The sequence below is a fragment of the Bubalus bubalis genome, chromosome 21, assembly GCF_019923935.1.
Source record: "Bubalus bubalis isolate 160015118507 breed Murrah chromosome 21, NDDB_SH_1, whole genome shotgun sequence".
In the NCBI taxonomy this organism is placed as follows: domain Eukaryota; kingdom Metazoa; phylum Chordata; class Mammalia; order Artiodactyla; family Bovidae; genus Bubalus; species Bubalus bubalis.
Window position 1 is genome coordinate 48,136,562 of NC_059177.1, and position 25,273 is coordinate 48,161,834.

General features: G+C 38.9%; 1 protein-coding gene across 32 annotated transcripts in view; it reads left to right on the forward strand.

The window, feature by feature from the left end:
• The window catches only part of PBRM1 (polybromo 1), a 108,828-nt gene that overhangs the window by 50,348 nt on the left and 33,207 nt on the right, over window positions 1-25,273 (forward strand). For 28 of the 32 annotated variants that reach the window (XM_044934081.1, XM_044934096.1, XM_044934097.1 and 25 more), the window contains 7 exons: window positions 2,000-2,276; window positions 6,500-6,605; window positions 10,185-10,827; window positions 14,626-14,837; window positions 21,909-22,094; window positions 23,030-23,187; window positions 23,900-24,163. In XM_044934081.1, coding sequence (XP_044790016.1) covers window positions 2,000-2,276; window positions 6,500-6,605; window positions 10,185-10,827; window positions 14,626-14,837; window positions 21,909-22,094; window positions 23,030-23,187; window positions 23,900-24,163 — 1,846 coding nt within the window. The remainder of the gene's footprint in view (window positions 1-1,999; window positions 2,277-6,499; window positions 6,606-10,184; window positions 10,828-14,625; window positions 14,838-21,908; window positions 22,095-23,029; window positions 23,188-23,899; window positions 24,164-25,273) is intronic. The other 4 variants (XM_044934085.1, XM_044934104.1, XM_044934100.1 and 1 more) reach the window with 1 other exon arrangement.

The following is a 25,273-nucleotide window of genomic DNA, read 5'->3' on the forward strand; positions in this document are numbered from 1 at the left end:
AAAATAACAAAGCTGGATTAGTTCAGAGAAGATTGTGTGACCCTAAGAACAAAAATTTTGCTTGCCTTTGAGGCTGGAAACCAGTTACACATCACTCTCTTAAAGTGAATCATACAACTGGAGTTGTGTGCTTATTAGTAAGGCATACTATTAGTGTTAAAAGTCCTAAAACAGTAAATGTCAACTATTAGAGCAGTTATCAAATTCTGTGATATCAAATCCAAGTTCTGAGGTTTTTTCTTTAGAGGCTTCTTGAAGGCTAAAGACATCCAGTCTCTGCCCAGTTGTGCGGAGCTCTGTGATGCTGGAGCTTTGTCCTGCCTTCCCCTTCCATTATTCACTTGCTGAAGTCCTGAACTGACAGAGTTGTTCCCCTCTCATCATCATCTGGGGATGCCTCTTTGGAGAAATAGTTAGCATTAGATGAAACTTTGCGTAGATCGCTGTCATCAAACAATCACTTACTTGACATAGACACCAAAATACTGAGTGGGGATGTGACAGGAATGATTCCAGAGCCACAAGTGGAAATGAGCAGTCCCGAGTGAAGACACAGGTGACAGGGATGCTCCCAGCTCTAGGCAGTGGCCTTTGTGTCTCCTAATTGGATCACTTTCGGGTTGCCTTGTGCTCTGTGATGTTAGGAAGACAGGCGTTTTTGAGACTTTTAAAATCTTTATATAGAGGATTTATTTATTTTCTCATCTGTTATCCTTTGAGTTTTCTTTTTTTTTTTTTTAAAAAAAAAAAAAGCATATTGAACCTCATGGAGAAAATATCTGGCCTTTGTCTTCTTTATGACCCAGAAGTAGATTGAGTGGCCAGAGGACTGGAGTAAGAGATCCATTTGGCCGCATAGTTTGCTTCAGTAATGATCTCCCTTCCATTTGTAAGATAGGGACTGGATAGGAAGTATTTACCTCCAAATGCGACACTGTGCCCTTTTAGTAAGTGTTGAATAGAAAGTAAGTCATGGGTTATTTATTTTTATTACCTACCTCAGAGACTGATGGTTTGCAAGTTCAAGTCTGGCTAGTCTTAGATATCTGTGTCCTGAGGTCATATAAACAGTGGGCCAGAAATCATATTGGAAGATCATCTCTTCTAATAATTCATTCATTCCAATAATTCTAATAATTCATTGGACATCTCACCTTGGGCAAGTCATTTAACTTCTCTGAGCCAGTTTCCTCAATAATTAGGAGGCTAGCCCATATGTTCTCTTACGCCTTTTTGTAACTCAGGTTCTAATCTGTAGTCCCTTGTACTTTGTCCTATATTACTAGGACATCTGTTTCCTAGCATAACATCTCAATGGGGGAATTTGGACAAGATAGGGATTCATACTCAAGGATGAAAATTTACTTGGGAGCTTAGGTGAACCACAGACCATTTATTCTTTAAGCAAGGCTGGGATTGTGGAATAATGAGGGAGGTAGAAGGAACTGACAATGATAGGAGAAATGCCTGAGACATTTGTACCCACTCTAGAGATACTAGTCTGTCAGACAGCATCCCTTTTTTTCTGGTAACCAGGAAATGCAGGTGTTCAGGAGTGATTGTCTTAGGAGATGGAACACTTCTCTTTGTGTGTGTGTGTGTGTGTGTGTTTGTTTAAGGAAGAACTGTTAGTAACAGTAGGGAATCAGCAGTTTTATTCCACTTTAGCTCTGTTCTTCAAAAAATTGATAATAGAATTTCATTTTCTTTGGTGTTAGACAATACTTCTTTCAAGCATTGCATTTCATAAATATTCTAAACAGGTTTGTCTGGTGTTCTTAGGTACTCCTGCCAGAGTCACTATGTTTTAACTATTTTGGAAAATTTCCTAATATTTGCTTATAGCTTCCAGCATGTTGACTGTGTTTGTGCCATATATAATAAATTGTAATCATTATGAAGCACCTATCCACAAGATTAATTTGTTTTATTTCATATTCATTCTTCTGTCAAGAAAACTAAACCCATTCTCATTTTTCCCCTTTCTCACTTCCAACAGTAAAAAGAACATAAGAAAGCAGCGAATGAAAATCTTATTCAATGTTGTTCTCGAAGCTCGTGAGCCAGGCTCAGGCAGAAGACTTTGTGATCTATTTATGGTTAAACCATCCAAAAAGGACTATCCTGATTATTATAAAATCATCTTGGAGCCAATGGACTTGAAAATAATTGAGCATAACATCCGCAATGACAAATATGCGGGGGAGGAGGGAATGATAGAGGACATGAAGCTGATGTTCCGGAACGCCAGGCACTACAATGAGGAGGGCTCCCAGGTAAGGGCACTTGGGGATCCCGACAGACGCCCAACTGCAATGATTCTTCTCAATGACTAGCTTAATATTTTGTCTTTCCTTAATTGTTTAAAATTGGAGGCAGGACATTGTAAAGGTTAAAACTTTATACCCTGTACAGTTACCCCTCATTGCCTTGTGGGAGGGGATTGGTTCCAGGGCTTCCCGGACCCCTGCAGCACCAAAATCCATAGAGTCTCAAGTCTCTTGTTTGAAATGTCATTACAGTTGACCGTCTGAATCCATGGATTCCATGGATTCGGACTGTCAGCTGTAATCTGACATCTTAGATTTGAGTCCTATCTTGCTAATCCCTGTGTAAGTAACTCATCTTTTCTGAGCCTCATGTGTAAAATGGGGTTAATAATAGTACTTGCATTAGGGTTGTTGTGGGATTAGAATGAGCTCATGTTGACAGAAAATGTTACATAGCGCCTGGTATTCAAACACTCAAACGAAAGCCAAGGACATTAAAATCTTTCATCGTTATTGTTACTACTATCCTCAGTTGCCATACTGCTCTAAGGATAGTCCATAAAATGATATAATTAGATAAATAGAATGGGAAAAACTAGAGATCTCTTCAAGAAAATGAGAGATACCAAGGGAATATTTCATGCAAGGATGGGCACAATAAAAGACGATGTGGACCTAACAGAAGCAGAAGATATTAAGAAGAGATGGCAAGAATACACAGAAGAACTGTACAAAAGAGGTCTTCATGACCCAGATAACCACGATGGTGTGATCACTCACCTAGAGCCAGACATCCTGGAGTGTGAAGTCAAGTGGGCCTTAGGAAGCATCACTACAAACAAAGATAATGGAGGTGATAGAATTCCAATTGAGCTATTTCAAATCCTAAAAGATAATGCTGTTAAAGCTTCATATGCCAACAAATATGGAAACTCAGCAGTGGCCACAGGACTGGAAAAGGTCAGTTTTCATTCCAATCCCAAAGAATGTTCAGACTACCACACAATATCACTCGTCTCACACACTTGCAAAGTAATGCTCAAAATTCTCCAAGCCAGGCTTCAATAGTACATGAACCGAGAACTTCCAGATACTCAAGCTGGATTTAGAAAAGGCAGAGGAACCAGAGATCAAATTGCCAACATCCATTGGATTATAGAAAAAACAAGAGAATTCCAGAAAAACATCTTCTGCTTCATTAACTACACTGAAGCCTTTGACTGTGTGGATCACAATAAACTGTGGAAAATTCCTAAAGAGATGGGAATACCAGACCACCTTAGCTGCCTCCTGAGAAACCTGTATTCAGGTCAAAAGCAACAGTTAGAACCAAACATGGAACAACAGACTGGTTCCATATTGGGAAAGGAGTACATCAAGGCTGTATATTGTCACCTTTTATAATAACTTATGTTCAGAGTACATCATGTGAAATGTTGGGCTGGATGAAGCAGAAACTAGAATCCAGATTGCCAGGAGAAATATCAGTAACCTCAGATGTATAGATGATTACCACCCTTACGGCAGAAAGTGAAGAGGAACTGAAGGGCCTCTAGATAAAGGTGAAAGAAGAGAGTGAAAAAACTGGCTTAAAACTCAACATTCAAAAAACGAAGATCCTGGCATCTGGTCCCCTCACTTCATGGCAGATAGATGGGGAAACAATGGAAACAGTGGCAGGCTTTATTTTCTTGGGCTCCAAAATCACTGCAGATGGTGACTGCAGCCGTGAAATTGAAAGATGCTTGCTCCTTGAAAGAAAAGCTATGACCAACGTATATAGCATATTAAAAAGCAGACACATTACTTTGCTGACAAAGGTCTGTATAGTCAAAGCTGTGATTTTTCTAGTGGTCATGTAAAAATGTGAGAATTGGACCATAAAGAAACCTGAGTGCCAAAGAATTGATGCTTTTGAACTGTGGTGTTGGAGAAGACTCTTGAGAATCCCTTGGATGTGAAGAGATCAAACCAATCAATCCTAAAGGAAATCAATCCTAAGCATTCATTGGAAGGACTGATGCTGAAGCTGAAGCTCCAGTACTTTGGCCACCTGATGGGAAGAACTGACTCATTAGAAAAGACCCTGGTGATGGGAAAGATTGAAGGCAGGAGGAAAAGGAGACGACAAAGGATGAGATGGTTGGATGGCATCACCAACTCAATGGACATGAGTTTGAGCAAGCTCTGGGAGATTGTGAAGGACAGGGAAACCTGGTGTGCTGCAGTCCATGGGGTCACTAAAGAGTTGGACACAAATAAGCACCTGAAAAACAAGAGTAATCTAAATATTAGGATATTTTCAATAATACACCTTTAAATAATTGATTTTGTTAGGAAGCATCTTGATTTTCAGTTCTTCATCAGTAAAGCTATGATACAGTCTTCCTTTCATATATTTTCTACTTAGTATCCGTTATCTACTTTATTTTTTATTAATAAATTGAAGTATAAGTGACATGCGTTTCAAGGGTACAACATAGTGATTGAATATTTGTATATATTGGAAAATGATCACATTAGGTCTAGTTAACATCCATCACCATATACAGTTAACAATTTTTTTCTTGTGATGAGAACTTGTAGGATCTACTGTCTTGCTGCTGCTAAGTCGCTTCAGTCGTGTCCGACTCTGTGTGACCCCATAGACGGCAGCCCACCAGGCTCCCCCGTCTCTGGGATTCTCCAGGCAAGAACACTGGAGTGGGTTGCCATTTCCTTCTCCAATGCATGAAAGTGAAAAGTGAAAGTGAAGTCGCTCAGTCGTGTCCGACTTTTAGCGACCCCATGGACTGCAGCCCACCAGGCCCCTCCGTCCATGGGATTTTCCAGGCAAGAGTACTGGAGTGGGGTGCCACTGCCTTCTCCAAAGATCTACTGTCTTAGCATCTTGCAAATATACAGTATGGTGTTACTAAGTATAGCTGCCATGCTGAACATTACGTCCCCGTGGCTTACTTATTTTATAACTGGAGTTTGTGCCTTTTGACCCCTTTACTCATCTTACTGTCCTCTGGCAGCCACCAGTCTATTCTCTGTATCTATGATCTTGAGATTTTTGGGGGGCCGAGGAATGGTATTTTAGTTTCCTCATAAGTGAGATCATATAGTATTTGTATTTCTCTGTCTTACCTTATTTCATTTAGCATAATGCCCTCAGGATTTGTCTTTCATCTTGTCACAAATGGCAGGATTTCATTCTTTTTATGGCTGAATGATATTCCTGTCTGTGTGTGACATTTTCTTTATCCAGTCACTCTTTCCTGAATACTTAGGTTGTTTCCATATCTTGGCCGTTGTAAACATGCTGCAGTGAACATGGTTTGGGGGGTCCATAGATCCTTTCTGAGTTTTCTCTGTCTACTCTAAGTTTCCCAGAAATGAAAGTACATTTTCAAATCATTTATATTTCCATTCTTACGTTATTGCATTTGAATATAAAATAAAGTAGGTGCTGAGGGTGCTTGTAATCAGAGAAATGGTTCTCTTCTGTGATAGGGGTTATACTGTCCTCAGTGTCATTGGGTAATGTGCCACTTGTCTGCCACCGGTAGAGAAAAAAGCCACCCTTAGGAGAGGTTGCCAAAGAAGAGAGGTCATTTATTCCCTCAGTCCCTCTGCTCTGGTGGTATTCAGGGAGGAGAGCCTTTGGACTGGGGTGGGAGGAGGCAACTGTGGGGGCCAAGCCGTTGGGTGAGTAACTTTGTCCATGGCTATATATTATCACCCTTGGCTCAGTCTTAAGAGAGAGAGAGACTAAGCAGAGATTATTGCTTTTCACAAATCAGATTCCAGGCTATGAATGCACACTGATATTAAATCTCTTTTAATAATATTTGAGATGTTTTTCGCCAGCTGTCATGTATTTTTACTTTCCATTGAGCTCAGTCTGCTACCTAGAGGGTCCAGTGTAAGAGAGATTTATGAAGAAACAGCACATGTAAATATGTTTCAGAACTTCTGCAGAAACTTGTAGTGATTCTACCACAGTAGTTCTCAAACTTCAGCTGGCATGGGTGCACATTAGAAATACCTGGAAAGCTTTAAACAATGAACCAAGACCCACCCCACCGAGATGTGATTTGTTGCTCTGTTGTGGTCTCAGGCTTTATTTCTTTAGTTCTCAACTGTCCTAACCTGTGTTTTAAAACTTCTTTATGGATACATATTATACTTTAATAGAAAGCTTCTTAGAAAATAATTTTAATTATATTTGTAATTGAATATAGGTGTACAACGATGCACACATCCTGGAGAAGTTACTCAAGGATAAAAGGAAAGAGCTGGGCCCACTGCCTGATGATGATGACATGGCATCTCCCAAACTCAAGCTGAGTAAGGCAGCCTCACAATTCGTGGTTCAGTTCAGTCTGTCAAGTATGGGTGGGTTGGTTGGTTTAGTTGCTAAGTTGTGTCTGACTGTTGTGACCCCATGGACTGTAGCCTGCCAGGCTCCTCTGTCCATGAGATTCTCCACGCAAGAATACTGGAGTGGGTTGCTGTTTCCTGATTTACTGAAATATTTAATTAATTGGTGAATATAATTGAATTTGCACTCCAGCACAGAGTTTCTTGGTTTCTCTCAAGCACTCTCTTCTGTATTTTAAGTAAACATAAAAGTGCATGAGGAATAGAAGAATGTTACGTCAAAAGGTTTTGTTTACTTTTTTTGAATGCGGTGGACATTTTATAAATGTTAAATAGTGAGAATAGATACTTTTTCTACATGTGATGCCTGGAAAAAGTATAGGAGCAGGTTTTCATTTTCTTCCTGTTTTTCGGTCTGTTTGCTAAGTTACTGGAATTAAAAGTGAGTCCCTCCTAGACAGAATTCGAGAGGTTAGAGATGTCTAGTTACTGTACTGTAAGTTAACTCAGGTATCTGTTGAATGTGGGCTGTGAATGGTTGTTATGTTAAAAACTGTGAGAGGGACTTCACTGGCAGTCCATTGGTTAGGACTTTGCCTTCCAGTGCGGGGGTTAGGGTTTGATCCTGGTTGAGGAGCTGGGACCCCCAAGTCTTGCAGCCAAAAAAAAACAAAAACAAAAAAACCCCCATAAAACAGAAGTAGTATTGCAGCAAATTCTGTAAAGACTTTAAAAATGGTCCACATCCAAAAAAAAGCAAACTGTAAAGAGAAGAAAGAAAGCAAAAATAATTAGTACCATTGGGCTAAAGAAGAGGTTTCTGCCTTATTTAAAATATATAAATAAATACCAAGCAAATGATAGTGGTGGTGTCAAATATTCTTGAGAGCCATATTTGCCAAAATGGAAAGAACAAACTTTAATTTCTTTACATGGAATGACTAAACTGAATTTGCAGTAGATTGGGGTATGATTTATTGCTTAAATGATCATTCCTTTTTGTTAAGCTACTTATTTTTTCATGTAATTATAAAAACATACAGAAATGAAAACCTTCTAATTTTTCACTTGCATGAATGAAAGTCTCCTAATTTATAGGGACATAATATCTTTTAAAACTAAAATTAATTATATAAGTTGAGTTAAGAAACTAATGACATACTTTAATAGTAACTGTATTAGTTACTGTTTAGTTAATAGTAAATATAGAACTAAATATATATAAATGCATGTATATATATTTTTTAAAGTTCAGGGAGAGGAGATTTTACCATGCAGTGTTAATTTTCTTTTCATTTCTCAATGTTATATTATGAAAAACTCAAGGCAATGGCATCCCACTCCAGTACTGTTGCCCAGAAAATCCCATGGATGGAGGAGCCTGGTAGGCTGCAGTCCATGGGGTCGCTAAGAGTCAGACACGACTGAGGGACTTCACTTTCACTTTCCACTTTCATGCATTGGAGAAGGAAATGGCAACCCACTCCAGTGTTCTTGCCTGGAGAATCCCATGGACGGAGAAGCCTGGTAGGCTGCAGTCCATGGCGTCGCACAGAGTCGGACACGACTGAAGCGACTTAGCAGCAGCAGCATACACAGATGTAAAGAATAGTACAATGAATCACTCTCTATACCTATTACTCAGCATTTATCAAGATTGTGCCATACTTACTTCCTGTATTCCCTTTTGCCCTTCTTTTTTCTTTGTTCTGAATTATAAGACACATCCAGTCATGTCATTTTATTTCTACTTAGTTCATTATGCATCTTTAAAATATGCAGATAGTTTCTTAAATAATCATGACATCATTGTCACACATTACAAAATTAGGAATTTCTTGGTTTCCTCTAATACCTGATAAATTTTCAAATTTTACTGATTGTCTCACAAATATATTTTTACAATTGGTTTCTTCCAGTCAGGATCTAGTTAAGTTCTGTGTATTGCATTTGATTGTTTTACTTAAACTCATAATTCAGAGCAGTCCTCCTCCTTTTTTTCATCCTCCTGCTGTTGACTCTAGAAACCTGGTCACTTCCTTGTACAGTCTTCCTTAGGATGTCAGTTAACTTTTTCCTTATTTCTTATAAATGGACATTAACTTCATTGGCTTGATTAGATGCAGTTTCAACTTGTCGAGTAAGGTCCACATGTTGCATTTGATTGATAGTTCTTTTAGTCTGTGAGTTCTCCATCTCCTCCTTTTTGTCTTGCAGTTGAAGAAATTGGGTTTGTACTGTAGTTTCCCACAGTCTAGGTTTTGGTAATTGTATCCCTTTGCTGCAGTATTCACGTGTTCCTTTGTATTTCCTATAAATTGGTAGTTGATCAGACCTAGATTTTAAATTTGATTCTCCCCTCACTTTGGCACAGAAACTGACGTAAGAGGTAATATAGTCTTCCATCAGGTGGCATGTAATATCTGGTTGTTTCTTTAAATTATGTTAATAGCTATTGATGCTTGCTATATAAATTGATTGAAGAGATGTAAAGTAGTACTAGTTTAATTTTATCATTGCTTGTTCAGTTACTAACTGGAATACTTCTATGTAGAAAAACTGCCTCATCTGTATTTGGTTACCCAGTGGATGGTTTTTTTGTTTGTATGTATTGTTTTGGTTTTTGAAAGGATAAAAGCTAGATTTCCCTTTTCATTTACCAGTTTTCAAAGTAGTGAAATACAGACAAGAGAATGCATTGGCTTACTAAAATCCTGCAATATCTACCCCATTGTTTGTTTTTATCATTAAGGATTACTAGATTTAAACATATTCCTGAGTTTTAACCCATTGCAATTATGGTTCTTGTTGATATTTAATGTTGTCCCAGGTTGGCTGCTGTGGTCTTTTGAGCTGGCCATAGTAAGAAGTCGTTGATAGACTCTTACTGTCTAGCGTCTCAAGATACAGCAAACTGATCTTGTGTAGACTAGGGATCAACCATTTGCAAAAGAGCTAATAACATTAGTTTTTGAAATCAGTATTCTAAAAATATAGTCAGAATTATTTAGGGGTATACTGCAACTAGGTTGGTCACTGTTTCTAGAATTTTCAGTGGACAGAGCTAAGAAATTTTGTATTTTATATTTAAAGAGAAAATGCACCATAAGTTGATATCGATACTCTCAATTGAGATTCCAGGCCACAAGGTTTTTATTCAGTGTCCTCTGTTTTAACGTCTTTATCTCTTTTTCTTCCTTGATGAAAATCTCAGTTTTCAAGGATACCATAAAAAAAAAAAAAAGGATACCATAGGAGATGGAATTAGACTGTCACATAACTGCTCATTTCCTTTATTCTGCCTTATTCACAACTATCTCAACATAACAGTACTTTCTCTCCCGCCAAAAATATGAGTACTGAAAATAGTTTGTTTTTCTAGTTCTTTCTTTGTTGATGGGATATATTTCACTAGAAAAATGCTAATTACTGTGTTTTATACATCACTTGAAATAATTCCTTCCTTGTGGTTATGCTACCAACTTTATACAAATTTAGGTTCATTTATTTTATTTTATTCATTTAACATTAAGTCTTTTTCTTTAGGTAGGAAGAGTGGTATTTCTCCTAAAAAATCAAAATACATGACTCCAATGCAGCAGAAACTAAATGAAGTCTATGAAGCTGTAAAGAACTATACTGATAAGAGGGGTCGCCGCCTCAGTGCCATATTTCTGAGGCTTCCCTCCAGATCCGAGCTGCCTGACTACTATTTGACCATTAAAAAGCCCATGGACATGGAAAAAATTCGAAGTCACATGATGGCCAACAAATACCAAGATATAGACTCCATGGTTGAGGACTTCGTCATGATGTTTAACAATGCCTGTACATACAATGAGCCTGAGTCTTTGATCTACAAAGATGCCCTTGTCCTACACAAAGTCCTACTTGAAACTCGGAGAGACTTAGAAGGAGATGAGGACTCACATGTCCCAAATGTAACCTTGCTGATTCAGGAGCTTATCCATAATCTTTTTGTGTCAGTCATGAGTCATCAGGATGATGAAGGAAGATGCTACAGTGATTCCTTAGCAGAAATTCCTGCTGTGGATCCCAGCTTTCCAAACAAACCTCCTCTTACTTTTGACATAATTAGGAAGAATGTTGAAAATAACCGCTACCGACGGCTTGATTTATTTCAAGAGCATATGTTTGAAGTATTGGAGAGGGCAAGAAGGATGAATCGGTATGTTTTCAAAGTCATTTCTTTTTGAGAAGGTGTGACATAGAAGGTGTAAAATAGAGGAAGGAATTTGCTTTGATGTGCTATTTCAGCGTACAGTTGGTGGGGTGCTATTTTGAATTTTAATTAGAATGTATAGAGAGTAAGAATGTTCTGGGGGAGAGAAGACACACTACTGAATTGGGTCAATAAGGGGAAGAAATGAGAGACAAAATTGAGGATATGTTGAAAAGGATAAACTTTTAAAATATAGCCTTTCATAGAACATGTATTTTAAAAGGAAGGAATGGTTTTAATTAGAAATAATAATAGGATTTTCTTTTAAAGTTTGAGTTCAGTGCAAGTGTGCTTTAAATAAAGTAGCTCTAAAATATTGATCTGAGCTTACACTGATTTAAATTTGATTGCCATTTCAGACTCCTCAAAGGGCTTCTTTTTAGTTTCAGATTTGTCACTTTTAAGTTCATTCTGCAGACATTAAATGTTATAAAAAGAAGAGGCAATCAAATTTAAATTTCCATCAAACTTAAATCCCCTTCTAATTTTGATCTGTGCTGTATATTTGCCACACAACAATAGCATATACTCAGCTGTGGAAACAGTTTCAGTTCTGCAATCATGGTGGGTCTTCTCTATGCTCTTGGGATCACTTGGGGAGAATAAAAGAGTTAAGAATACAGACCCTACCTTCCTAGAGCTTATTATATGCTATGCTGATTGCTAGACCTTTAGTCAGTGGGCATGGGGTAATTCCAGCCAGGGACTCTATGAAGCCTGGGTTTGCTCTGGATCTTGAAAGAAAAGTGAAAAATAATATTTGCTGTTCCTATTGAGCACTTGCCCTTTGTAAAGTACCATGTAGACGATCTCTAACCCTTACTGTAGCCATCATAGGTAAGGGATAATCTTCCAATTTGTATATGAAGACGTGCACGACAGAGAGAAGTAACTTGCCATAGTCACACAACTAGTAAATGCGGCGACTCATCTTGTTCCTGACTGCAGGGAGCTGCTGCTGAGCCAGTCACCAGGAGGCCAGTCAAGCAGTACAGCCAGGGATGGTAAGACTTGAGCTCTGTGCTCTGAGAGCTTAAAGTCTGACAGTTGGAACAGCACCTGTGCTTAGGGAGCAATCGTTCCCAGCATGAGATAACATTTAAGGACTTGGTATTTAGTAAGATGGTGGAGTAATAAACTTCTTTAGGGTTCTAAAGAGCATGAGATGTCAGGGAAGAATGGGGAAATGGGTGGGATTCACATCAGGTAAGTGGTGTGAGTAAAGGCATAAGGTTAGGAAATGAGTACGGTGTGTTCACAGGATAGGTAGAGTTAGGGTCAGGTTGGAAAGGCCTCTAAGAGACACATTTAAGATATGGTCCTTATTCTTCAACAGTGAAGAAATAAAGCCGGGGCGGGGAGTGCATCTTGCAGTCAGAATCTGCATTCATTTATTTCTTAGTTTTCATTTATCCTAAAAATATTTATTAAATGGCTACCAGTTATGAGCATGTTCTGGATACATGGAATATACCAGTGGACAAAACAGACAAACCCTTTCCTCATGGAGCTTAGAGTTCTATTCTTGTTCTCAGTTTACTTAAATAGTCCTTAAATCTAAAGTCACTCCTCTTCTCCCTACCCCATACCCTACCCCCATTACTTCGTGGGCTTAGTTCTGTGAATGAGTCTTCCACAATACATTTGTCTCTTAGATTATTATTGGGCTTCCCTCGTGGCTCATATGGTAAAGAGTCTGCCTGCAGTGCAGGAGACCTGGGTTCGATCTCTGGATTGGAAAGATCCCCTGAAGAAGGAAATGGCAACCCACTCCATTATCCCTTGCCTGGAAAATTCCATGGATGAGGAGCCTGGCAGGCTGTACTCCATGGTGTCGCAGAGAGTCAGACATGACTGAGCAACTTCACTTTCTTTCTTTCTTAGATTATTAGCAGCTTTGTTCCTTGTATAGATGACATGATTAGTTTAGGAACTAAGCAGATTTGTATCTGTAAGAAATAAACTCTTTCCTTTCTCCCATTGTTGACCTGATTAGCTTTTGCTGTTGAGGCCTAGGAGGTAGCTGCTGCTGCTAAGTCACTTCAGTCGTGTCCGACTCTCTGTGACCCCATAGACGGCAGCCCACCAGGCTCCCCCGTCCCTGGGATTCTCCAGGCAAGAACAGTGGAGTAGGTTGCCATTTCCTCCTCCAGTGCATGAAAGTGAAAAGTGAAAGTAAAGTCGCTCAGTCATGTCTGACTCTTAGCGACCCCATGGATTGCAGCCCACCAGGCTCCTCCGTCCATGAGATTTTTCCAGGCAAGAGTACTGGAGTAGAGTCCAATGTAACTTTACATACAGTATTCCCTTCTTTGTCTGAGGTTTCACTTTCTGCAGTTTAAGTTACCCAAGATCAGCCAAGATCCAAAAACACTAAATGAAAAACCCAGAAGTAAACAATTTGTAATTTTTAAATTAACACAATTTGTAATTTTTATAGTGTTCTGAGTGCATGATGAAATTATAAATCTGCCCTTTGACAGTAGCATGGATTATCAAAAGTGCATTTTCAGTTTTAATTTTATACTTGTAATTATAAGCTCTTATAAAATTAATTTCAAGTGAACAGCCTTCAGAAGTCTCTATTCAGAAAATAGGCATCAAAGTAGTGTTGTTGGAGTTTCTTCCCTTGGCCAGTTGTAGTTTTATTGCTTTCCTACAAGTGTTAGCATTTCTGTAACCCAAAAAGATTTTAGAATCTTCCTAGAAACACCCATCTGGGTTGTTATTGGCAGTGTTTTAGGTTGCCAGGTCACCTGTGCTTGTGATCAGCATTCTGGAGTCTTCTCAAGTTTGATGCTCTAATGGTCGGTGTCAGCAAGCAGCTGACTGGGCTTGGCTGCAGCATCCACACTGCCCTGACCAGAATGCCTCCATGACTACTGCTAAGTCTTTGTCTCTGGTTACCTTTGTGAATAATTTTTCAAACCCTGATATTCCTAGTAGTTAATAGAATTATCTTTAGGCCTTCCTCAGGCCAACACAGTGGAGGACAAATACTAATAAAATTTCTTTGAGTCTAAATTATGAAGTTCATTTTGCCCAATCTCATTTTATAAATGGGGAGAATCTCTTAAAAGTTTTCAATACGACACAGATGATTTTTTTTTTTTTCTATCTTTCGCTGTGTTGCCTCTGCTAGTTCCCCAGAATTATGTAGTTATTTCTTGGGAACTAAAATGAACACTAACTCTGAGGCCTGCAACCATTTTATGATACTCTTAGGACTTTGCAATTTAGGTTCAAATATTTACTGAGTCCTAGCAGCCTAGACAACCATGAAATAGATTCCCCGCCCCCCCCCCAAAAAAAGGGCTAAATCTTCTGTTAATATTTTATCTAGTGTGTTGATCCCTTAACTAAAAGAAAGTTAGAATTAATCCCAAGATTAGATTCAGGTAAGTGTTAGATATGGTATGAAGCCTTAGTATAGTCCTTGGTTCTGGCAGCCCTCTTCTGTTGCCAGACTTAGTAGTGAATGTACCACGTTTCTCCCCCAGGAAGCTGGATGATTTTACATGGGCTATACAGGGAGTGAGCCTTAAGGAAATGGAAACTGGTGGGCAGGAGGCTCACTGAGGTAAAATTGAACAAATTTTAAGGAGATACCCATATTAGAACTGCTCAGAAGTTATCACTATATCAATGAATACAGTAAAGAAGCATTTCATGGAATGCTTTAACATATGATCAGGGTGTTTGAAAGAAGCATATTGTCAATCAGTGTTCTTGATGCTGTTATAGGACAGATTCTGAAATATATGAGGATGCGGTAGAACTTCAGCAGTTTTTTATTAAAATTCGTGATGAACTCTGCAAAAATGGAGAGATCCTTCTTTCACCAGCACTCAGCTATACCACAAAACATTTGCATAATGATGTGGAGAAAGAAAAGAAGGAAAAACTGCCAAAAGAAATAGAGGAAGATAAACTAAAACGAGAAGAAGAAAAAAGAGGTTAGTTTCTTTTCGTTTTGTTAAATGTGAAGGAACATTATTATACTCTATCCTAGTTGGTCTTGCTGCGGAGTAGACCTCTCTTTGTATAAATGAAGACTCAGGGTGTTGGCTCTTACCAAATGGACATGGTAAGCTGGAAATGTTTCTGTCAGTATCAACTTGGTCGTCAGACTGGGAAAGATTGGAAGTTGCCTGTGACACAGCTCTTACTCTTAGTATTTCCAGAACAGAGTCAGTTAATTCACAAACGTGGCAGCTTAATGCCTCTTAATACTACTAGTAAATAAAAACCTAAGGGGCCCAGCTGAGGCTCAAAAGCATTCTCAGCAGTGAGTGCATAAAGTTTCTGCCCTATTGTTCAACAGCATAGCTGTCCTTGTATGGACTCAAGACAAGTAGATACTTTAGTTGAACCACTTAAGGAGGAGGATATTTTTATTTTAATTGTATCAACCTAAAAATGTTACCTTGAGTCACTCACTTGCCAGAGCTTAGAAATGTTTGAAAGTAGGAACTTTTATTAGAAAGTTAATCATTCCTGAAAAAAGAGTTCACATAAAATACCTAGAATGTATAACTTCTCCAGGAGTCATATTTATCTTTGGCATCAAGTCTGTTCCTTAGAATTTTTTCCTCAGGAAAGGGAGCAAAATAAGTTGATTTAAGCAAATTCTCATAAGCAGTGGCATATGCAAAAAAGAAGAGAAAGGAACCCGGTTGGTGAGGACTGATTTTACCAGCATAGAGCTACCTGCCAGTAGAAACCAGTAGCTTTTTGCCAGAGGGAATGTGCTCATTGATAATGATGAGAGAGAGAGTGCATGGCTGTGTGTTGCACTGGAAGAGGGGGTGGTTTTGTGTCTTGACCACCAACAAAAGCAGTTGATGCAGGAATGAACTGAGTAAACTTGCAGCTTTGCTTGCCCCAGGTAACAGTTGATGTTGAGGAATATCCTGAAAATTATTGTAGAAGGACTAACATAAGCTCTCCACACATTCTTGGTTAACTGGAAAGCTGCCCATGTGTAGAGGAGTTGCGAGAAGCTGATGAGGTGAAGGGGAAAGATACACTATGCAAATAGTAACCATAATGACTTGGAGTGGCTATGTTAATCAGACAAATAAAGTTTAAGAAATATTACTAGAGATGAAGAGGGACATTTTAAAATGTTAAGAGGGTCAAAAACATATAATACTTATAAATGTATATGTACCTATGGAGGAGAAAATGGCAACCCACTCCAGTATTCTTGCCTGGGAAATCCCATGGACAGAGGAACCTGGCAGGCTGCAGTCCATGAGGTCGCAGAAGAGCCAGACACGACTTAGAAACTAAGCAGCAAACAAAATGTACCTAACAGTGGGGCTGCAAAGTACATGAAGCAAAAACTGACAGAACTGAAAAGGGAAACAGTTCAGTTATTAGAATCTTGATGCGCCTTTCTCAGCAAAGGACAGGCTAAACCAAAAATTGGCAAAAGTATGACTTATTAAGATTAGGCTGTCATAGACTGAATATTATGTCCCCCCCAAAATTCATATGTTGTAGCCTCCAATGCGGAGAAGGCAATGGCACCCCACTCCAGTACTCTTGCCTGGAAAATCCCATGGATGGAGGAGCCTGATGGGCTGCAGTCCATGGGGTCGCTAAAAGTCGGACACAACTGAGCGACTTCACTTTCACTTTTCACTTTCATGCATTGGAGAAGGAAATGGCAACCCACTCCAGTGTTCTTGCCTGGAGAATCCCAGGGACGGGGGAGCCTGGTGGGCTGCCGTCTATGGGGTCGCACAGAGTCGGACACGACTGAAGCGACTTAGCAGCAGCAGCAGCAGCCTCAAATGTGTTGGTATTTGGAGATGGGGCCTTTCGGAGATAATTAGGTTTGGATGTAGTCATGAGAGTGGAGTCAGCATGGTGGAATTGGTGCCATTGTAAGGGGATGAAGAGCAGGAAGATGGCGGTCTGAAGCAGAAAGTAAGCCTTCACCATACGCCAGATCTGCCTCCAGAACTGTGAGACATGGATGTTCGTTGTTTAATGCGCGCTGTCGTCTGTGGTGGGTCTTCTTACAGCAACCTGAACTCTTGCACAGTACTGTCAACTGGCTTGACCTGATGGACATGTAAAACGCTACACCAGTGACTGTTGCTGCTGCTACTGCTAAGTTGCTTCAGTCGTGTCTGACTCTTTGCAACCCCATAGACGGCAGCCCACCAGGCTCCCCCATCCCTGGGATTCTCCAGGCAAGAATACTGGAGTGGGGTGCCATTTCCTTCTCCGATGCATGAAAGTGAAAAGTGAAAGTGATGTCACTCAGTTGTATCCGACTCCTAGCGACCCCATGGACCGCAGCCTACAAGGCTCCTCCATCCATGGGATTTTCCAGGCAAGAGTACTGGAGTGGGGTGCCATTGCTTTTCCGACCAGTGACTGCAGAATACACATTCTTATAGAGCCTGCATGGAACATTATCTAGAAGGGACCATGAGCTGGGTCATAAAACAAGTTTCAAAAATTTTTAAGGATTGAAATCATACCAAGTTTGTTCTTTGAATACAATAAGATTAGAAATTAGAAATCAGCAGAAGGAAATCTAGAAGATCCCCAAATATTTGGAAATGAAGCAGTACATTTCTCAATAACCCATGGATGAAAGAAGACATCAGAAGGACAATTAGAAAAACCTTGTACCAAATAAAAACAAAAATAATATATTAAAATTTATGTGCTATAGATAAGGTAGTTATTAGGAAATTTACAGATTTTTAAACATGTATCAGAAATATACATGTTTAAATTCATAAAAATGAATCCACTTTTTCACTTCAGAAAGTTAGAAGAAGAGCAAATCAAGCCTGAAGTAAATAGAAGAAATAATAAACATCAAAACAGAATTCAATGAGTGAAAAAGACAGAATGCTAGTACTGTACTGAGTGATGTTTGAGACACCCATGACAAAATTTTGTATACTTGGAATTTTTTCCTTTTAAATTTAGTTGATACTTTCCCGGGCAATGCAAAATGAATTACAGCTGCTCTTTGAATTACTCAAAGCCAGCTTTCACAGTCTAACCTCTAGGCAGGCAGCGTCAGCATCACCTGTTAACCTGTTAGAAATGCCGGTGCTCTTTTCCCGTGCCAGACCTACCAGTTCCAAAACTCTGAGGGAGGGACCCAGCAGTCTTTGTTTTAGCAAGACCTGTAGGTCGTTCTGATGTGCACTTAAGTCAGGGAGTCACTGCTCTAAGTCCTTGGATTTAATGAGTGGAGGAGCAAAAACTTATGGCACCTGCCTGCCTTCTTGCTGGATTAGCAGTGATTTGTGAACCCAACATAAGGTGGCACATTCTAGAGAAAAGGCAGTACTGACATTTTTATGGGGTTTTTGGCCATGCCACATGACTTATGGGATATTCGTTCCCTGACCAGGGATTGAATCCAGGCCTCTATTAGTGAAAGTGTCAAGTTCTAGCCACTGGACTGACAGGGAATTTGCTGTATTGTCGTTTTAAAGACTGCTGGTCACTGTGCTAATTGATCCTTAGATACCAGGAAATATTTTCGATGACTTAATCTATGATGAACACCTGCAATAGAAAAGCAGAGCCACATAAAGAAAAAAGCTAGGAGACTTGCATTTCCTTTTTCAATGTGGTACCTGTCTTCTGAGCCTGGGAGCCTTTGCTGACGAGAGCAAAGGAGGACTGCTGCAAAGGACTGCTTTCTGAGGCTGCCAGAGCATCCCTGTCAGTAATTACTCACCTTTTGCACTAATTCAGAGACTGTTTCCCCAGCATGAGACTGGAGGTAGGTAGGAAGTGGTACTTTGCCGTAGAATGTGAGGTCAGCACTGGAAGGATGAAGTAGGAAAAGCTTAGAAGCAGAGTACTCTGAAGGTTGTTGTAACTAGTTATTTATGAGTATTGTAAGATGGCAAAATGCTGGAAAGAATGGTGGTTGTATGTCAGTCAGCCTTCTCTGTCTTTAAGTCTCAGAGTAGATTTCTGAATAATCAGTGGAAATGGAAGGAAACGAGATGTCACACACCCTGTTTTTTTATGTTAAATGCCAGAACTAATTATTCCTACTTGGCTCAGTAAGCAAAATAAGACCTACATAAACGTGGGCAGATGGTATGCAGATAACATTGCCCCTTCTTCCAAAATGATTCAAATGACGAAAGGGGGCTTTTAAAACAAACACAAAAGCATTCACTCCCCTCAAAAAAAGCGAAGGAAATAGTGGAAGAGAAGATGATGGCAGTTAAAATTTAGAAGCTAGAAAAATTGATAGCTAATGCTGGCTTCAAGGCTACCGTCGGATAAAGACCTTAGCAGGCCATTTCCTGTCGAGAAAGGCACAAGTATTAGAATGCCCTGTACACCTGAAAAATGAAGGTGCATGCAAGACTGGAAGCAAAAAGTTGAGTTGAAAGTCTAAAGGAGTTGAACCTCTAGATTACCTCCCCACCCTTCCTCTGACTGTTCATCCCTGAAGTGTCCAGACTCAGGGATACCAGGCTGACCTAAGGGTTGGGGTATGGTTCCGAAGAGGGGAGTTCAGAAAGGATTTATACCAAATAGTGAGACCCCTGACCTTCTAAACTTCTGATCTCCTAGAATAGCTTTTAATCTTGAGACAGGGAGAATTTTTCTCTTGAAAAATGCAGCAGGCAGTGGGGGAAAACTAAAGATAACATCTGGTCCTCAGTGAAATCCATCATTCACCCAGCTCTGTGTATGCTGGCCTGTGTATGCTGGAGAGCTTCCAGTCAGCTTTTTAAGTGTTTTAACATTTTAAATAGAAGCAGATATTTATTTAAATGGACCAAATATTTAAGTGAAATCTCTCTAAGATGTTAAGATAAAGAACAAAACAAAAAAAAAGAACCTTAGCGGAAACAGAAGAGGTGAAGGCTGCAGGAGAAAATACTAGGCTTCAAGGCCTGGAACTAGTTCTCTGTGGCTTTACCCCCGAATCATCTTTTCTCATGAAAGGCAGCACATGTTTGTACCTGAGTTGTTTTATCAGCCTGTTTCCTGTTTCTAGAGTTTGGGGGGTTACCAGCCTTTCATTTTGTACCCTTTCTGTCCCTTTCAGGGCAGTGTTTCTGCTGGTATAAAATTCTCGAGAACCTTGTGAATCTACTGCATATGTCACAAGGATTCATTTGATTAATCAACTACTAGATAACATTTTCCGCCAAAATTGTCAAAACTTTTTTAAAAATTTATAATACCAGTATTAGAGAGTGAATGGAGAAACAGACCCCCACTCCCTTGTAGCCAAATAGTGATGGATTTAAATTGGTATAGACTTTGGGGGTCAATTTGGAACATGCATTTAAAAACATTTAATGTGCTTATTTCCAGATCTTCTGTTTATGAAAAATTATCTGAATGAAGTAATCAAAGAAATGGCAAAGCTTTTTACTAAAGAAAAAGCTATGGTGTTTGTAAATGATGGCTTACATGTTGTTTAGTTGCTAAGTCATGTCCAACCCTTTGTGACCCCGTGGACTGTATAGCATGCTGGGCTTCCCTGTTCTTTACTATCTCCCAGAGTTTGCTCAGATTCATGTCCATTGAGTTGATGATGCTATCTAACCATCTCATCCTCTGCCGCCCTCTTCCTCTTTTTGCCTTCAGTCCTTCCCAGCATCAGAGTCCTTTCCATTGTTAGATCTTTGCATCAGATGGCCAAAGTATTGGAGCTTCAGCATCAGTCCTTTCAATTAATATTTAGGGTTGATTTCCTTTAGCATTGTTTGGTTGATCTCCTTCCAGTCCAAAGGGCTCTCAAGACTCTTCTCCAGCACCACAGTTTGAAGATATTAGTTCTTCAGCGCTCAGCTTTCTTTATGGTCCAGCTTTGACATCCATACATGACTACTGGATAAACCACAGCTTCTACTATAACAGGTCTTTGTTGGCAAAGTGACATCTTTGCTTTTTAATACACTGTTTAGGTTTGTTTTAGCTTTCCTTCCAAGGATTAAGCGTCTTTTAATTTCATGACTGCAGTCATCCACGGTGATTTTTGCGCCCAAGAAAATAAAATCTGTCACTGCTACCACTTTTTTCCCATCTATTTGCCATGAGTGATGGGACCAGATGCCATGATCTTAGTTTTTGGAATGGTGACCTTTAAGCCCACTGTTTCACTCTTGTCTTTCATCCTCATCAAGATGCTCTTTAGTTCCTCTTTGATTTCTGCCATTAGAGTGGTATCGTCTGCATATCTGAGGTTGTTGATATTTCTCCTGGCAATCTTGATTCCAGCTTTTGATATGGAAGCCATTAAAAAATATTCTTCAGCAAAACTAAAAATCTTCTTGAAAAGCATTTGATCTCAGAGGAAATTTTTATGATATTAAGTGTATAAAGATACAATTTCTGGGCTTCTCTGATAGCTCAGACAGTAAAGAATCTGCCTTCATTGCAGGAGGCACAGGTTTGATCCCTGGAGAAGGAAAGAGCAACCCACTCCAATGTTCTTGCCTGGACAATTCCACAGACAGAGGAGACTGGCAGGCTACAGTCCATGGGGTCGCAAAGAGTCCGTCACGACTGAGTGACTAATACTTTTCATATATAGTTTACAGTATGTTGTATGAAATACATGTCTCGTTAGTTCTAAGATTCCATTCATTGTGACATAACCATGTAATAACAGTCAGAATAAAGAAATTTCAGAGGTATTAAGATGGCAAGAAAGTACATACAAGATTATCTCTAGGATCACATGATTTATGAGTGGCCTGTTTTCCTCTTTATACCTTTCTGTATCATCCAAAATGACTACAGTGAGCATATATTATTATGGTGATTATTTTTATTCTGTTGATACTTTATGTATTTATTTAAAGTAATGGCAATTGGTTGTAATTTTAAAAGACAATTTTGAGTAGAGACTGTTGGGAATGTGGATATCATACTATTTGTCCTGAATCCTGCCTTGGAGTATCTGGAAAAGAATTAAATGTATTAGTATGTGTCGTTTTAATCCTGCATCTGATTGCCACATCCCTTTCATGAGAACATTTTTCTCTTTTTTACCTAAGAAGCTGAAAAGAGTGAAGATTCCTCAGGAGCTGCAGGCCTCTCAGGCTTACATCGCACATACAGCCAGGACTGCAGCTTTAAGAACAGCATGTACCATGTTGGAGATTACGTCTATGTGGAGCCCTCAGAGGTCAATCTACAACCGCATATCGTCTGTATTGAGAGACTGTGGGAAGATTCTGCTGGTAAGTTCATTTTAAATTGGGGAGCAAATTGGTGAGATGTGATTATCTTACTCCTTGTTTCTCAGGGAAGGAAATTGTAACTCAGACATCTTTATGCCTTTCCACAGTAGTTGTTTTACACTCTTAATAAGTACAATTCAGTACCCACTATATGAGGAACATAGGATCGAGCTCTGTTGGGCAGTGGCATAGCTGAGTCAAAAGAGACGCAACTTCTTGAAGTCTAGATGAGATTCATTCATTCAACTGATACTTATTAAAAAAATCCGAGAGCCAAACCCTGTAGGATGGCCGAGAATCAGAACAAAAGGTCTGTGTTTTGTCCCTGGCAAAACCACTCTGATAAAAGTCACAAATAAAGAAGAAATTGTTATAGAGGGACATGTGGCTTAGAATTTGGCTTAGAATTTGATTTCAAAAAGGCTTCCTAGAACAGTTGGCTTTATCTTGAAACAGAGAATGAATAGGAGTTAATGAAGCCAAAACCAAGCAGAAGTGTGATCCAGACAATCCAGTTCTTTCAGCTGTTCATCATATTATGATGAACATAAATACATCATAAATACAAAGGTATTTACCTTTGTATTCTTTAACCCAAGTGCTACATATGTCCTTTAGTATGTCTTACATCCTTATTAAAGCACACAGCTTTAGCTGTGTCCTGACCCAGAGTAGAGTAGGCCCCATCTCCTTCCTTGTTCTATTTATTTTACATCTTTTACTATAAGGGGGAAAGTAGCATTTTTAGGTGTCATTGCACTTTAGTATTTTTAGTATTATTTCTTCTAAGATAATTCTGTTAAGGAACCATGGCCTAAAAGCACATTGCTCGGTTCAGCCCACGGCAGAATGGATGGAGTATTTGCTCATTTTACAAAGAATATGTTATTTCCATTAATGGTAATTCTCTCTCTTTTTCCCTCTTTGTTTTTGAGGTGAAAAATGGTTGTATGGCTGTTGGTTTTATCGGCCAAATGAAACATTCCATTTGGCTACACGGAAATTTCTAGAAAAAGAAGTTTTTAAGAGTGACTATTACAATAAAGTTCCTGTTAGTAAAATTCTAGGAAAATGTGTGGTCATGTTTGTCAAGGTAAGAAACTTATTAATCCCCAAACAGTAAATTATTTCATGGAGTTCACATGGAGTTTCACAACCACAGAAAATTGATATTTACGAAATGAATAGCTCTGTTTAAAACTGTTTGAATTTTTTTAGGCTGTTTCTCTGGCTTTATGTAAAGATTTGAGGAAAAATAAATCTGAGCATAAAAGTGAAAGACCCTTTTGCTGCCTGTGCTATATAGCTATATGCAGTTAGCTTAAATTTTTTTATATTGCCAAATTTTTAAAGATGACATTTTCTGAAGAATCGTTAAATCTTCAGTGTGGTTCTAGGTAATATGGTGTACTTTTTGTTTGTCTGTTTACTGTAGGCGCAGGCTCAAAGCTTTAAAGAACTGGCTGTCTAAAATACTAATGTACTGTCATGGGGGCAGTTGGTAAAACTTCAGGTCAGTTCAGTCGCTCAGTCGTGGCCGACTCTGCGACCCCATGGACTGCAGCACACCAGGCCTCCCTGTTCATCAGGGAGGTAAACTAAATAAGCTAAACAGAATATACTGAGTAATGCCATTCTATATAAGGAAATACTCCTGATCTCTAACCATTTACCATTTGTCGTTAGTTGTCAAAAAGTCTTAACACTTTAGCTTTTATTTCTTTGCTTGGTTGGTGTTTTTGTGTTTTTTGGTTGATTGGTTTTCAGAAAATTCACCTAATTGATTTTATTCTTATATCCACCAGGAATACTTTAAATTATGCCCAGAAAATTTTCGAGATGAGGATGTTTTTGTCTGTGAATCACGATATTCTGCCAAAACCAAATCTTTTAAGAAAATCAAACTGTGGACCATGCCCATCAGCTCGGTTAGGTTTGTGCCTCGAGATGTGCCCTTGCCTGTGGTCCGAGTGGCCTCTGTATTTGCAAACGCAGATAAAGCGGATGATGAGAAGAATACAGACAACTCAGAGGACAGTCGAACTGAAGACAGTTGTAACTTGGAAAAGGTATGTAGATAATAGCCACACAGAAAAGAATTTTAATTTCAAAACACCCCTTCCCAAAAATAAATGAGTAAAGTATTCAACTTCAGAATTAGAAAAAGAGTAATAATATAAAACTTTAGCCTAACAGAAAGAAGGGAACTATAAAGGAAAGAGAAATTAATACTTGAAAAACATAATAGCAGGACTGAAAAGGAGACTTTGATGGGTTCAATGAGATAAACTACCAACTGTCCTAATAAAATAAAAAGAAAGGCATTAAGCTAAACATACAAAATATAGAGGAAATTTAAAGACTTTTGCATTTCTGTTAATAAATTTGAAAACCTGAATGAAGGCATTCACTGGCAGTTCAGAGGTTAGGACTTTGTACTTTCATTGGCGAGGGCCTAGGTTCAGTCCCTGGTTGGGGAACTAAGATCTCACAAGCCACTTGGTGCAGTCAAAAAATAACTAAAACAAAAACAAATAATAATAGTAAAACCTGAATGAAATGAGTAATTTTCCAAGATAATTCCAATTAGTTAAATGAAATCAAGAAGAGATAAAATGTTTAAATAGATAACAACATGAATAATTTTTTTCTTTTTTTTAATGTCAGAGAGCTCACTCCAAAAAGTACTTAGGTCAGATAATTCCATAGGTAAATTCTTTCACCCTTTAAATTATTCCAGGAGTTCCCAGGCAGTCCTGGGGTGATTAAGACTCCATGCTTCTACTGCATGGTGGCATGAGTTTGATCCCTGGTTGGGGAACTAAGATCCCACATGCTGTGCAGTAAAGCCAAAAAAAATTATCACGGAGTATGGAGATCAAGGAAAACTTCCTAGTTTGTCTTACCAGGACAGAATAATCTTTGATTCCAAAGTCTGACAAAATAAAAACAGAAAACTGCAGTTGAGTATCAGTTTATAAATATTGATACAAAAAATACTTGGGGGAAAAAAGTGAAATCAGATACAAATGAAATCACATTAGTTCTCTGAGAGCAGCATGACCAAGTAGAAGGAAGTTCATTCTTGGAATGCAAGGATTAGTCAAAATTAGGAAAATTTAGTAATACACTTCTTTATATTTGTAGATCAAAAGAGAAATTATTTGATAAGGTATAAT